Genomic DNA, 15,948 nt, shown 5'->3' on the forward strand with positions numbered 1-15,948 from the left:
CCAAGATTGAAGTTATCGAGAGACTACCACCTCCAATTTCTGTGAAGGGGGTTCATAGTTTTCTCGGTCATGCTGGTTTTTATTGGAGGTTTATTAAAGACTTCGCCAAGATTGCAAACCCATTATGCAAACTTTTGGAGAAGGAGGAAAAGTTTAACTTTGGTGAAGATTGCTTGAAGGTATTTGAATGCCTCAAAGGAAAGCTAGTTGAAGCCCCTATTATTGTAGCACCCGATTGGTCTCTACCTTTTGAAATTATGTGTGATGCAAGTGGTGTAGCCTTGGGTGCTGTACTTGGTCAAAAAAGAGAAAATCTATTTCATCCAATCTACTACGCGAGCAAGTCCTTGAATAGAGCATAGAAGAACTATACCATCACTCAACAAGAGCTTCTTGCGGTTGTTAATGCTTTCGAAAAGTTTTGTGCTTACTTGTTGGGAACCAAGGTAGTGGTTCATACAGATCATGCGACTCTAAGATATCTAATGGCAAAGAAGGATTCCAAGCCAAGGCTAATTAGGTAGGTGCTACTGCTTCAAGAATTCGATTTCAAGGTAAAGGATAGAAAAGGTTGTGAAAACCAAGTAGCTGATCATCTATCTAGACTTGAAAGTGAGCACACAGTGCAGACCGACCTTGATAGTGATGATGCATTCCCCGACAAAGAGATTCTAGCAACTATGGTGGAAAACTTATCGTGGTATGCAGATTTTTCTAACTATGTGGTAAGCGAAGTGATTCCTGAGAATCTCTCCTTTCATCAAAAGAAAAAGTTCATGCATAATGTGAAACATTACTTTTGGGATGAGCCTTATCTTTTTCGACGATGTGCTGATGGTATTATTAGGCGGTGCATCCCAGATGTAGAGATGCCTAGCATACTGGAAGCAAGCCATGCTTCCCAAGTTTGAGGTCACCATGCAGGTGAACGGACGGCCAAGAAAGTACTGCAAAATGGCTACTATTGGCCTTCATTATTCAAGGATGCCTACGATTTTGTAAGAAGATGTGATCAGTGTTAGCGGCTAGGTTCTATCTCAAAGCACCATGAGATGCCCATGTCCAAAATGCTTGAAGTAGAGTTATTTGATGTCTGGGGTATTGACTTTATGGGCCCATTCGTGAGCTCATTTGGGATAAAATATATCGTAGTTGCTGTGGATTACGTATCCAAATGGGTCGAAGCAGTCGCTCTAGCTGATAATGAAGGTAAGAGTGTTGTGGCGCTCTTAAAGAGAAATATCTTCTCTCGTTTTGGGGTACCCCCTACCATCATAAGCGATGGAGGATCACATTTCTGCAACAAGCTGTTCATAGCCGTATTAGCAAAGTATGGGGTTAAGCAATATAAGGTAGCTACACCGTACCATCCACAAACTAGTGGGCAGGTAGAGGTTTCAAACTGGGAAATCAAGCTGATCCTTGCTAAGACTATGAATGCCAGCAGGAAAGATTGGTCCAGGAAGCTGGATGATGCCTTATGGGCATATAGGACCGCGTTTAAGACACCAATTGGCATGTCACCATACCAACTAGTTTATGGAAAGGCTTGTCACTTGCCAATTGATCTAGAACATAAAGCAATGTGGGAACTGAAGCAGCTTAACTTGAACTGGGATGCTATAAATATAAGATTGGGGCAACTGAATGAGATGGATGAATTCCGTCTAAATGCATATGAAAGAGCAGATCTTTACAGGGAAAGGATGAAAAAGTACCATGATCGGAGAATTATCAGATGAAACTTTCAGAAAGGCGATTTGGTACTCTTTTTCAACTCCAGACTGAAGCTGTTTCTAGGTAAGTTGAAGTCTAAATGGTCTGGTCCATTCAGAATCAGCCAAGTTTACTCATCTGGAGTAGTGGAGTTAGAAAACGATGATGGTAGTGTCTTTAAGGTGAATGGCCAAAGAGTGAAGCTGTATATCGGTCCAACCGACTCGATAAAATGTATAGCCACCATATATCTTGATGAAGTCTGAGTAATCGAGATAACTATGTCGTGCCGCGATAATAAATCAAGCGCTACATGGGAGGAAACCCATCATTTTACTAGGATTTTATTTTTGGTAAATAAAAATTCAAAAAGAAGATTCGAGCCACGACCAAAACTAAGGCACTTGGTGGGAGGCAACCCATCCTTCTAATCATTTTTGCTATTTTTGATTAAGTGTAGGTGCATGAAGTACAAAGGAGGAGATTAGTCCCAATTTTGATTTGGAAGTGAGTCATGTCAATGGTGGTAAGTCTAGGAATGATGGAACAATACAGGTATGTGGGAGTGGTCAAATGTGTAAGGCTCAAGTATGATTTGCATTAGAGTCGCGCCTCGAATTATGTAGATTAGACCCAAAAAGTTTCGTGGTGCGACTTTATTTTGTCACTTTCAATGAGGTCTGTGGTGGTAGGTAGGGATCGGGCCGATAGGCCCGATCCCGAAGCCCACCACTGACCTCGATGGGGGTGTAGGGGCGAAGCCCCCACGGTATGGACCTTTTCGACCAAGAGTGCGCCGCTTTTCCAATTGCCTATGCTCACTGCCTCACTTAGGCAATAGGTTAGGTGCCGCCTATGCCAACATAGGCGATAGGTTAGGCACCGCCTATGTCATCGCCTATGCTCACTGCCTCACATAGGCGATAGGTTAGGCGCCGCCTATGCCAACATTGGCGATAGGTTAGGCGCCGCCTATGCCTTGCCTATGCTCACTGTCTCACATAGGCGATAGGTTAGGCGCCGCCTATGCCAACATAGGTGATAGGTTAGGCACCGCCTACTTATGCTTAGGCGATTATATAGGCACCGCCTATCAACGTTAATTTTGCCTAATAACCCGTTTGTGAATGGACCAACCCGACCTATGTCTCATCTTTTAAATATATCCTCTACCCTTAAACCCCACTAAATTTTTCTTAAACCTAAGCGCCGCCCATCATCCTTGCCCTCTCCAAGCCCTTCTCTTTTCTCATCTAATCCTACAGGCTCACCTTCCCGATTCATCACGAATTTATCACCAAGTAAGTTGTTCTTTCATGTTCCGTAATTGTTTCAGTGCTACTCTTATAATGGTTAACTAGATTTTGTAGTAGTGCTTTGTGATAAGAGTATGGTTAGCTTGTTATGATTTTTGGAAAATACATTTCATTGAGTGAAAGGATTCTCGTAGGTAATCTTGATTTTACTCCGACATGTATTGATTGGTATTCACTGTCATAATTTTTTATTATTATGGAGTTGAAATTTTGAAGTTTAATGCATAATTTTGGGAGTTGTAAGCTTGACTATGTGAGTGACTCGTCCATCGATGTAATGATCATGGTTAACCAAAAGCATAAGATTGTGTAATTGTTTCTATGCTATAGCATGATAAGATTTCTATATGGTAGTCTTGTTTAAAGATTGCATTGCTCCAATGAAATAAAATTGGAAATGATAGTCAAGATTACAGGACCATTGTGTGCTGCTTCTCTATATCAATCTGAGAAATTGTTATGTAAAGTGAAGGGTTGAAAGTGTGACTGCACTAATAATGTTGTTGGCACATACCATCTAAATGTATGTCGATGAAGTCTGAGTAATCGACATCACTCACTTAATTAGTTTGTGCAAACAAATTAAGTGTGGGGTGGTGCCATCATTATTTTCTTTTTTGATTATAGTGAATTTTACGAAATGAGACTAACATGACCCTATTATGATCTCAGGTACCATGGCTCCGAAAGGACAACCGGGAAAGGAGAAAGCATCCAGCTCACAAAAAGGTCAAAAAAGGTCAAGAAAGGACCAGGCTGATTCCTCCTCTCTGTAAGTGCCTCGACGCACTTTTGGGATCAAATGGGTTCTGGAGGAGGAAGGGAAGGAATTGTATAGAAACAATAAAGTGAAGAAATATGTAAATGTGGAGTTGATGCAGAAGGAAAGTTTAGCAAAGAACTGCCCTCGCATTTTGGCAAAGATTATGGCACTAAATCTTGACTTTATCTTCTGAGACATGGGCGAATGTAATCTTGATTTGACTCGAGAGTTTTATGGCAACTGGTCCCCAAGGACTACGGGAAATAAAGTAAGGATTCGGGGGCAATTCTTGCAATTGAACGCTGATTTCTTCAACTCCTTCCTGGGTACTCCAAGTGTGGATCAATCACCACTCAAGGAGCTCTACAATAGACCTCCCTACAGAGCCATCAGACATACGTTGTATGGATCAAGTTCCATGACCTGGTGGACTCATCATAAAGATAATGGTCGTCACAATACTTACCCATATGCTTGTTTAAACAGAGAAGCTTGCATATGGTTAAGAATAGTCAATTCCTGCTTGATTCCTGGGACACAATACACTAAGGTCACGCGTGATCGAGTCTGCTTGGTATATGCTCTAATGACGAATGTTCCCATCAACATTGGTGCAGTTATACGAATGTCGATGCGAAAAGCAAGGGTGCACAAAAGGTCCCATTTCAGTTTCGGCAACTTGTTGACTGCAGTTTTAAGGAAAGAGCACATTGAGGAGGAGCCAGCAGACCATAAGTTGCCACAAAACCCGAAGAAGGTAGATCTCACGAAAATCAAAGATCCAGAAACTAGTCAAGGAATCAACTTACCACTGCTGAGAGACATGCTCGAGATGAGAGTTTTTTTGTCATCTGTATGGCATGACTAGGTTTACTATGATGAATGGGGGTCGTGTGCCGACTGATGCAGAGATTTGGCAGTTGGACTATGACTACCCGCTTAATGAGCATGCTCGGGCCATGTGTGGAGTGGGGGTAAATTTTGAAGAACCTCTAGATGATAATGTGCCGACAGACGATAATCACCGACGGCTAGACTCTGATGTGGAGGATAACTCTGATGATGAAGACTCTGATGATGATTCTGACACAGGGGGTATGACCCCGGATGTAGAGAAGGAGTCTGACTAACCAGGTTTTTGCTTATTTATTTACACTGAGGGCAGTGTGTTCCTTCTTAGTGTGGGGTACGGGTATAAGTACGTGTACGCCTGGATTGCCTTGTCTGCTGTATTGCGTACTGCTTACCCGCATTTATTCTATAGTCATTTTGATTTAGTCGTAGTTAGTTAGTTGTAATTAGTCAGATTTTTGCATGAAATTGTTCTTATAGACGGCATGGCATTATAACAGGAGTTTGTACTGAATCACTACTATTGAAATATTTAGGCTCTAAGTTGTGACTCATTCTGTGATAATTATTTGTGGTTTAATTTATTTATCTGTTGGGTCAAGAATCTATAATGCTCCCAATTAAGTTGACCATGTGCCATGTGTGTGTAAGGTTATTGTATATTCTTTGTTGTGGCTGATGCTAGAACTTGCCTAGTGTGTGTGTGAAGCGAAATAAAGATTGTAAGTTTAGGAGATGATTTAGGCATTTCTTTGGCAGCCCTGATTTTTTATCTTCTTTTTACCTACCTTTGTACATTGTCCTAGTGAACACCCATTGAGCCTTTAGCTATTTTCTTTGGCAACCCCATATGTAGCCTAATTCATTTTTTTTTAAAAGACCATAATTTGATCCAAAAGCTCCTAAGCGCTTTAAATTGTAGAATCAAGTTGAGTAAAAAGTGTGGCAAAATAAGAGGAAAATGGTGAAAGTGATGCCCCAAAGTTTAGTTATTGGTACATGAAAATATTGTGATCGAGGGTGGCTATCATAGGGATGCTTAAAAAAAATTAAAAAATAAAATAAAATAAAATTAAAAAAATAAAAAAAAAAAAAGAGTTGTATATTCCAATCATAGTGTTTTTGATTGAGTAACAAAATGGGTGAAGAGGGGTTGGTAGATGAAAGGAAGGTAGAGTGGTTCTTAAAAGTTAGTGTAAATGGCATAAGGTAGTGTATTAAAGTGCTTAGGGAACATGGTCACCATTTCTGGCCAAAATAGTCCTACCCGTCCCTTTAGCCTACTTTACAACCCATAAAGACCTATTTAATCCTAACCTTAGCATTCTGATATTAGTGGAGCATTACACTAAGGGCAAGCATACGGTCATCAGTTGTAATCTAAGAATTCTTTGTGAGAGTGAGAGCAAGCAAGTTATTATACCCATATTTCTGAAAAATGCAAAACTATGAGTGATTATGGGTAACATTTTGTGTGAGCGCACATGGTTGATGATTGTTGGGTAGTTTTATATGATTTTTTTTTGGCTTAACTTGTGTATACGAATTAACCAACTTAATGAGTCTGTGTTGGAGGGTGAGTTGTTTCTAGTCATGATCAAGAAATCTACTCTTTGTTAATAATTGTCGTGTATGTCTTGTTGAAAATTTTGTGTTGCTCTTGTGAAGTTTAGTAAGGTATTTGCATGGATGTACTATTTTGTTCAAGGACAAACAAAGCTTTAAGTGTGGGGTGGTGATGTTGGGCGTATTTATACGTCTAAGCACCATAACTTACCCATGTTTTAGCTAAGTTTTGAGAATAAAATACATAATTTTTGCACTTTTAGTCTATTTTTAGTTAAGTGAGATGACCTATGTGATTAGCATGCTTTTCAGGTACTAATGAGGAAGATTACAGCACTTTGGGGACCTGTAGCAAAGGAAAAACTTCACATAAAAAGGAAAGCAGCTTTTGGACTGAATGTGATGTATGGGAACTTTTTCCCAGGCAAACTTAATATTTTTAAATAGTTAAGGATGCAGTAGCAATTTATTAGAGAAGGATGTTATTAAAAGCATTATTGCTGAATTTTTAGGGATTATTCACATTCTGTATTATTTTGAAAAACAAGAGAAAGCGGCTTAGCTTGAGGACGGAGAGAGAGAAACGTTTTTCTCTCCTATTTTCGCTATTCATCTTTATCACCAAGATCGTTCTAAGTTTTGGTATGATGAATATGTCTATTTTGATTTTCGTTTTATTCATGAGTAGCTAAGTTTATTTGTTAGGGTTATGGAAACCTTGTAGTATACTCTCTATTGCTATGGGTTTTTGAATTTATGATGTGTTAATCCACTTATATCATTACTCTCTTCATTTTGATTGAATTCTCGTGGTTGCAAACACAGGGAATGCACCATTATAGCAATAATTTGTTCGATAGAAAAGTTACTGTTTGGAAAAGAGAGTGTGACAAGAAAATAGGGTTTCCAACCTCTATTTTACACATTAATGCCTTAGCAGGATTAACTTCTTGGAGAGTTCGTACAATTGGTTGTACAATTTGGATTCGAGAGAGCTAAGGTGAATAAATCCTTGATGGTTGAAAAACACTTGGATTTAGAATTAGAATATGTCTCTCTATAAGTGCATGCATGTATAAAATCTGTATTACTCATAGTTAATAGAGAAGTAGAAGCTACAAGGTGGACATAACCCTAACTTGTCATTCTCTGTGATCAAATATTATTACACATATCATCTCATCATTACACTGATAATATTATTGTGCACCTAAACTGAAACCCCTTACCTTGGAACCTTCAATCAACAGTCTAATAATAATCGCAATACTTAGTGACCATAGTATTCCTTGTGGGATTCGACACCCAACCCAGTTGGGTTCTATATTTGACAGCGACCGCTTGCATTTTTTAACGAGAGTTGTAATTTGAGCGTATCAGTATTGGAGCGGGTTAGATGAAGTAGAGGCTCGCCTCGGGAGTGTTGTGTGATAAGAAGGTTTCCCTTAAGCTTAAAGGCAAATTCTACAGAGTGGCAGTCCGTTAGGTCATGTTGTATGGTGCGGAGTGTTGGCCGGTCAAGAAATCCCACATTCAAAAAGTGAAGGTGGCGAAAATAAGGATGTTGCGTTGGATGTGTGGGCTTACTAGAGGGGATAAAGTTAGGAATGAGATTTTCCAAGAGAAGGTGGGAGTGGCTCTGATGATGGAGAAGATACAGAAAGGAAGGCTGCGATGGTTTGGGCATGTGATGAGGAGGAGCACAGATGCCCCAGTTCGTAGGTGTGAGAGGCTAGCTTGGGATGGCTTCAAGAGGGGTAGAGGTAGACCGAAGAAATACTTGAGGGAGTTGATTAGATGTGACATGGAGCCTAGATAGGAAGGTGTGGAGGTCGCGGATAAGGGTAGAAAGCTAGTGTGAGTGTGTGGGATGTAACTAGTAGTTAGAAGAGCACTTGTGTAGCCGGGTTAGTAATCCTGTGACTGTGTCCTTGGGTTGTGTGTGTATGTTACTACTTGGTGGGTATCCTATATTTCTTATTTCCTATTTCTTATTTCGTATTGCTCTTATTTCTCATATTTTGTATTTCTTTGATTTCTATTTCATTATTTCTTGTTCCTTATTTCTGTTATCTCATCCATTCTACTTCATGTTTCATTACAACCTTATTTACTATTCTTTATCTTGAGTCGGGGATGTATCGAAAATAGTCACTCTACTTCTTCGGAGGTAGCGGTATGGACTGCGTACATTTTACTCTCCCCAGACCCCACTTTGTGGGAATACACTGGGTTTGTTGATGTTGTTGTTGTTGTTGTTGTTGTACTATCAAACTCATGATGATTTAAAGATGGATATTGTAGCCATGTATCTGGAGGGTGATGCGCCAGGTAGACTTGCTAAGGATCCCGTCTTGTTAGATCATTTGATTCTTCCTATCAATACAAGGTTTGAACTATCGAGATGCTTGAAATGTAAGTATATGTTTGATAGGAACTAACAATTGACAATATCCAACTAATTTAACTAATAACAAGATATATACACACACACTCTGTCATATTAACAATTATAATTGCAATTGATTATTATAATTACTTTAAGCTATTTACAGTCAGCAGTATTAAACTTTAGGTAAGAAGTGTGAGCTTTTATCACTATTGATTTTAAACCTAGTGGGTTTTGTGAAAGTTTGCACTTTTTGCTGTTAAAAAACAGTGTACAGAAAATATTTGGAACTCCCATTGGAATTAAGAAATAAGTTGAAAACAAAACCTTTTCCACCAGTGTCAGCTCAGGGGATAGATTTTGTGCTATAACGCGCATAAGAATATCTTTTGAGCTGCATCAAATACCAGCAGACATCTATCAGCTAAACACTAGATAATTGCCAAGTGCTTGGCATGAGAAGATAATAACATTAGTATCATAGAATTGGAGCTTGTTGAAGAAAAATGAATACGTTAATATCCCCTGAATTTTGTTTCCAACAGTGATTAAAGCTAAGTTGACCCGTAATTCTCGCATCTTCTTAGTAGCAACGTACACAGGATCTGAGGGGCATACTATTGCCACCCTGATGACATGACAAAATTAAAATTAGGTGAAAACAGTCTTCTCAAATTTAAGAGGTGGTAGGAAAGTTACGCTATACTTGGTATTTTCAGAAACAATGGCTGACAAAGAGGGCTTGAACATCCGCTCCCGCAGGGCTTCTATAAATGCAGATGGAGCTGAAACAGAGTGCAGAAACCATAAGGTGGCGGGTTACCATACTGCGGACGTATAAGTTTACCAGAAGCTCAAAATAATCAGGAACAATCTGTTGTATGCAACAAATTGAGAGGAATGCAAAATGACCAAGCATCAATGTAGACAGCTCATATCACTGGTAATAGCCTTTGTACAATAACAACAACATACCCAGTGTATTCCCACATAGTGGGGTATGGGGAGTGGTAATAGCTTTGTAAGGCCAAAAAAGTCTATGAGAAGCATATCACAAACATTGAGCATTTGGTCGAAGACCTGATGTTTTGAGACAATACCAATTATAGCTCTCTACCAAATAGCACTTCAAAATGTAAAGTGATCTGTAGCCTACCTTAATAAAAAAATAAAATAAAATTCAAAAAAAGAAAGTTATTAAACACAGTATGCTCCTGAATAGCGTTCTCTTAAGCAGGTTTGTGCATCGAGCCGAGCCCAACAAGCTTCTTATAACACCAAGCTCACCCAAGATTTGTCGAATTCTAACCGAGCTCGAGCCAAGCCTGAATTATCTCTTTAACGTTTAGTTTATGTAGTGCTACTTCATTAAAGAAAATAATAATTAATTGGTTGATTAAGAAAAATACAAGTATTAGTAGTTCAATTTGGCTAATGCATTCAAGTGTGATTGATTTATATATATTAATAGTCTAAATTAAAACTCAAATTCAAACTATATTAACTTAATATTGAACAGACAACAGAACTTTCAGGCAAAAACTAAAAGTTAAAAATAAATCAACTATAAATTCAAGATACAATATTAGGTTTCTTTAATTTTTGAATTCTTAAATCTAAAATGTTAAATACATTTTGAACCACCAATAAGAAAATCTCAAGTAACGGTGTCCATATAAAGTTTAATCATGTCAAATTAATTAAAGAAGTAAAAATGTACAAATTTATTATAATAAATAATTTTTTTTTGATAACCTATAATATACATTTTTTTTGCTAACTTAATTAAGATTAATAAATGAATTTTAGTTTTAAAGTAATCACTTCATCACCAAAACGATTCAACCGAGCTGATCCAGCCGACTCAATTTTGACTAAAACCGAGCTCAGCTGAATACATGCGAGCCAAGCCCCGAGCCAGCTCGGCTCATTGTTGAGGCGTACTCTTTAAGTATCCCTTGCTATCTACTACTTAGCAACTCTCCTGCAATAAAATAATAAATCTGAACAGAGGATACAAATCTGTTTGATATGCTCCCAACTCTTGCTTTCATCTAGTAGAAGCTAGAATTTTCGAATAAACTACATGAATGACTTCATAATTAGTGACTTTGTTATTTTGTCCTCGTAAAAAAAGTCCTACAAAATTATTTTTTTTCTTTTTTATATATAATATAATTACCTATTTGCCCTATTATATCTCAAATATTTCTAAACAACTCTATACTTATTTATTTTTTAACTTCTATTTTTTTCTCCTTTTTATTTTACTTTGACTTTTTTATTTTCTTCTCTTTATTTTTCTTTGTTTTAGTTTTTTTCAGCCCTTACTTTTTTTTTTCTTCTCTCAACTTCTAATTTTTTTTTAATTTTTTCCTTTTTTATTTTTTATTTTTATTTTTTATTTTTAAATTTTTCTCAGATCTTAGTTTTGTTTGTTTTTTCTTTTTTTCTCAATCTTTATTTTTCCCTTTTCTCCTCTCAACTTTTATATTTTCTTACTTTTTTATTTTTTATTTTATTTGATTTTTATTTTTTAATATTTTTCTTAGTTTTGCTTTTTTCGGCAATTTTTATTATTTTTCTTTTCTTTTACTCAATTCCTTCTAAAAAAAAAGTTACGTCTCATAAGCAAGAGTTGACACTATCACCTTATATTTTGATTTATGATATGTTCTATAAATCCTGTCTTAGCGGCAAGATTTAAGACTTTCAAACAACAAGTTATGTACCAGGGACAAAAGTTGACATTACCACATTATGCTTTGATTTATGAGATGTACTCTTACCTTAGAGGCAAGACTTAACTCAAGGACTTTCAAACAACAAGTTATGCCCCACGCGCAAAAGTTGACACTACCACTTAATGTCTCAATTTATGAGTTGTTCTACAACTCTTGCCTTAGAGGCACGACTTATCCCAAGGTTTTTTAAACAACAAGTTACATACATTGAGTAAGAGTCGACACTGTCAAATTGTGTTTTTTACTTATGAAATGCTCTATAACTCTTGCCTTAGATGCAAGACTTAGTCCAAGGACCATCAAACAACAAGTTATGTCCCATGGGCAAGAGCTGACATTGTCACATTGTGTATTGATTTATGAGGTGCTCTATAACTCTTCTTTTAGAGACAAAACTTAAACCAAGGGCTTTAAAGTAACAAGTTGCGCCCTATGGGCAAGAATTGACATTACCACATTGTGTTTTAATTTAGGAGATGTTCCATAACTCTTGCCTGAAAGGAAAGACTTAACCCAAGGATTTTCAAACAAAAACTTACGCCTCATGGTAAGATTTGACTCTACCACATTGTGTTTTGATTTATGAAATATTTTATTGATCAAGGACTTTCAAACAACAAGCTATGCACCATTGGTAAGAGATGACACTAGCACATTATATCTTGATTTATGAAACGTTCTACAATTTTTCCCTTAGAGGCATGACTTAGTCCAGGAACTTTCAAACAGCAAGTTACGCCCCATGGGCAAGAACTGAAACTATCACATCGTGTCTTGATTTATGAGATGTTCTATAACTCTTGTCTTAGAGGCAAAACTTAGCCCACAAGTTTGCCCCATGGACAAGAGTTGACGCTACTATATTGTGTCTTGATTTATGTGATGCTCCATTAGTCTTGCCTCTAAGACATGACTTAGCCCAAGAACCTCCCAAAAAACAAGTTACGCTCAATGGGCAAGTGTCGACAATACCACATTATGTCTTAATTATGAGATGTTCTATAACTTTTGCCCTAAAAACAAGACTTAACTCAAGGATTTTCAAACAATAAGTTATGCCTCACAAGCAAGACTTGACACTACCACATTGTGTCTTGATTTATGAGATGTTCTATAACTTTTGCCTTAAAGGCAAGTCTAATCCAAACGGACTTTCAAACAATAAGCCATGCCCTTAAATTTACTTTGATGTCAAAGAAAGAATATCTCTTTACGGATCATTCGACTTTCTATTTATTAGCAAAATATAATAGAAGTTGAGGGAAAAAAAATAAACAAAGTAGATAAAAGAAAAAAAATTGAGAAAAAAAGAAAAAAAAGAAACAATAAAGGTGAAGGAGAAAAAGAAGAATAAAAAAAATAAGATTGAGAAAAAAAACATGAGAAGAAAAAATAAAAATAAAGTTTGAGAAAACAACAACAACATACCCAGTATAGTCCCACAAAGTAGGTTCTAGAGAGGATAATGTGCATGCAGTCCATGCCACTACCTCAGATGAAGTAGAGAGGTTATTCCCCGATAAACCCCTTACTCAGGACAAATAACAGTATAACAAATAAAAAAATATAAAAGAACACAACAAAATGGTATAACGCACTGCTAGCTAAAAAAGAAAATAGGACAACCACAAGATAATACTATAAACTATCTATTCATACTATAAACTATCTATTCAAAATTTGAGAAAAATGAAAAACGAAAAAGAAAAATGAGAAATGATTAAAAATAATAATAATAAAGGTAGCATCAAATGAATTAAGAAAAGAGAAATGAAGAAAATGTTTGAGAAAAAAGAAAAAATAGAAAAAAATAAAAGAAAATTAAAGGTTGAAACAAGTGAATTTAAACAAGGGAAAAAAAGAAAAAAAATCAAGGAAAAAATCAAGAATTTTTTTTAAAAAATAAAATAGCAGTTGAGAGATAAATGAGCATAGAAAGTTTAAAATATTTAGGGGGACAAAAATGTACTTGTTCTTTACATAAAAAGGAAGAAAGGCTAATTTTTAAAGACTTTTTTTATGGGGATAAAAAATCAAAGTCACCCGGGTTCATCCCATGCAATTTCCTGAGAATTTTCCGCTAAGTCTGTCAAGAGTGATCCTGAGTACCCATCCATGACAAGCAACAACAAAAATGGAACTTATGAGTCTGGTCAGACCTAACATACCACAGGGGAGAACTGTAAAGATTATTACTGTGGATAGAGAAAATCAATAAAGGCTTTTACGGAAAACGCATAATAATAATTTTTGGTCCATGAATGCAGCAACTAACATTTTCACTAAACAGTATTGTCACATGGAGCACAACTAACCCGAGAAGTTGTTCCCCCACTGTCGTTCAACTTCTTCAACAGTTGCAGCAATTGCACTTCCCTGTTCTATAGCCTTTTCCATCCTTGATATTGCATCAAAAAGGCATTTTGTGATATCCAGCAATGCTATAATTTCACCATTTTCCACAACAGAAAGATGGCGGAATTGACAATATCTTGTCAATAATTCTTCTGAAATAAATTTCTTCTTAATTGTTCAAGTAATGTCATTATCTATTTTTGAACTTCTTTTGTATCTGACTGTCGTAGCTCCCTTGAATTTGAATAGATCATTAGCTGGTCTCGCGAATAATAACTTCATATAGGGTTTTCATTAAGATAACTATTTGCTAGCTCTTGAATAATCGTAGATAGATATGGAGCAAATAAGATTGACAGAAATACTTATAAAAAAGAATCTACTCGACTACATAAAAACTAGAAATATGAAGCATATAGTATACCTTAACAATAATATACAAGAATTAATAAGGTTAAAACAAATAACTAAGGAATGCTATGACATAGCATTTCAACAAATATGATAAATCTAGTACTACAAGAGGGGACAAAAATATTAATAAAAATATATTTTAGAAAAGGAATAGATACACCAATAGAACTATATTTAGCAGATGATAGGATCGTAAAACCTATAGAAAAAAGCATAATAAGTGCTATAAGAGGGAATCTAATATACCAAAAATTTAAATTTATAATAAGTGCAAATTATTCAGTACCAATAACAGATAAAAATATAGATAAGTCATTAGTATCATATTAAAAAATATCAGGAATAAAATTAACCCCAGGAAGTAAAATATTTACAGCAAGATGTAAAAATTTATATGTATTAACAACAAAGCATAAAATAACTGGAAAAAATAAAATAAACAAAATTCAAATAGAAAGCACTTTTGAGCAATTTGTAAAAATCATAGATAATAATGATTATAGCTACCAAAATATAGATATAGAAGAAGATTTAGAAATAATAAATGAAAGAATAAGAACACCAAAGAGAATGTCTTATGAAAAAACAGAAACATAAAAAAGAATAGCATATGAGATAACTCCAAAACCTAACCTAACTCAATATTATATAATAGGAACATTAGATGAAAAAAAATATTTAATACTAATAAACACAGGACAGAAGATAATTATATAATGAAATACTTAGTAAAAACAGAAAAAATTAAAACAAATAATGATAAATGTCCAGATTTACCAAGAAACCTAATAATTATTAAACATACGACTGAAAAAAAATTATAATAGGAGTCAGAATGATAAAACTTGAATTTAAAGTAAAAGAAGAAACACAAAAAGCGAATATAATATTAGGAATAAAATGGTTGGAACAAGTAAAACCATACAATATAGAACATACCCAATTAACCATAACGTATAATAAAGAAAAATTGTTAATAAAAAGAGCTTTCATATGAAAATAAATGTACTCATGAAGATAATAGTAGAAGGATATTATAATAGATATTATACGTTAATGATAGATACAGGAGCAGAAGTCAATTTATATAGATATAACTGTTTACCAGAAAATAAATGGGATAAGCTAAGAACACCAATAGTAGTTAAAGGATTTAATAATGAAGGAAGTCTAACTACATATAAAGTTAGGAAAGTAAAAATACAAATATGGAATAAAATATTAATAATAGAAGAAATTTATAATTACGAACTAACATCAAAAGATATGCTTTAGGTAGGGGTGTACATAGGTCGGGTTGGTTAAATCCAAACCAATCTTGTCGGTTTATTAAAACTATAAACCAAATCAAACCAACATGAAATTCGTTTTTTCAGTTTAGGTTTTAGAAGGTTTTTCAGGTTTTTCGGTTTTTTTGTTTTTTTTTGTTTTTTTTTATAATATTTAGTTTTTACAATTATATTGTGATCGAAGACTAGATCAAATATGTTTTCACTCATGTACTAATGAAAAACCATAATTATAAAAAAATGAGGAGCGAAAAACTCTCTTGAAACTAAAAAGTGAGATGAAGAGTGAAAAGTTTAGGTTTTAATTTTATATTGGGTTTTGGATCATTTAATTAACAATTAATGGACAAATATTACAACTTAAAGGCCCAAATCTAAATATATATCTACATATACTTTTAAATTATTAAAAATTACTAAAACTAGTTGAATAAATAATTAAAAAGTAGATTATAATTAATATTTTATGTATAAAAAGGTTAGAATATTATATATATATATATATATATATATATATATATATATATATATATATATTATGTCG

The 15,948-nt window shown here is 35.1% G+C and overlaps 1 protein-coding gene across 1 annotated transcript in view; it reads right to left on the reverse strand.

The window, feature by feature from the left end:
• Positions 1-15,948, reverse strand: part of LOC107856121 (CBS domain-containing protein CBSCBSPB3-like) — an 83,238-nt gene that overhangs the window by 30,601 nt on the left and 36,689 nt on the right. Inside the window, 4 exon segments of the mRNA XM_047411973.1 lie at positions 8,930-8,996; positions 9,117-9,230; positions 9,309-9,387; positions 13,662-13,866. Coding sequence (XP_047267929.1) covers positions 8,930-8,996; positions 9,117-9,230; positions 9,309-9,387; positions 13,662-13,866 — 465 coding nt within the window.

The sequence above is a fragment of the Capsicum annuum genome, chromosome 4, assembly GCF_002878395.1.
Source record: "Capsicum annuum cultivar UCD-10X-F1 chromosome 4, UCD10Xv1.1, whole genome shotgun sequence".
NCBI lineage: Eukaryota > Viridiplantae > Streptophyta > Magnoliopsida > Solanales > Solanaceae > Capsicum > Capsicum annuum.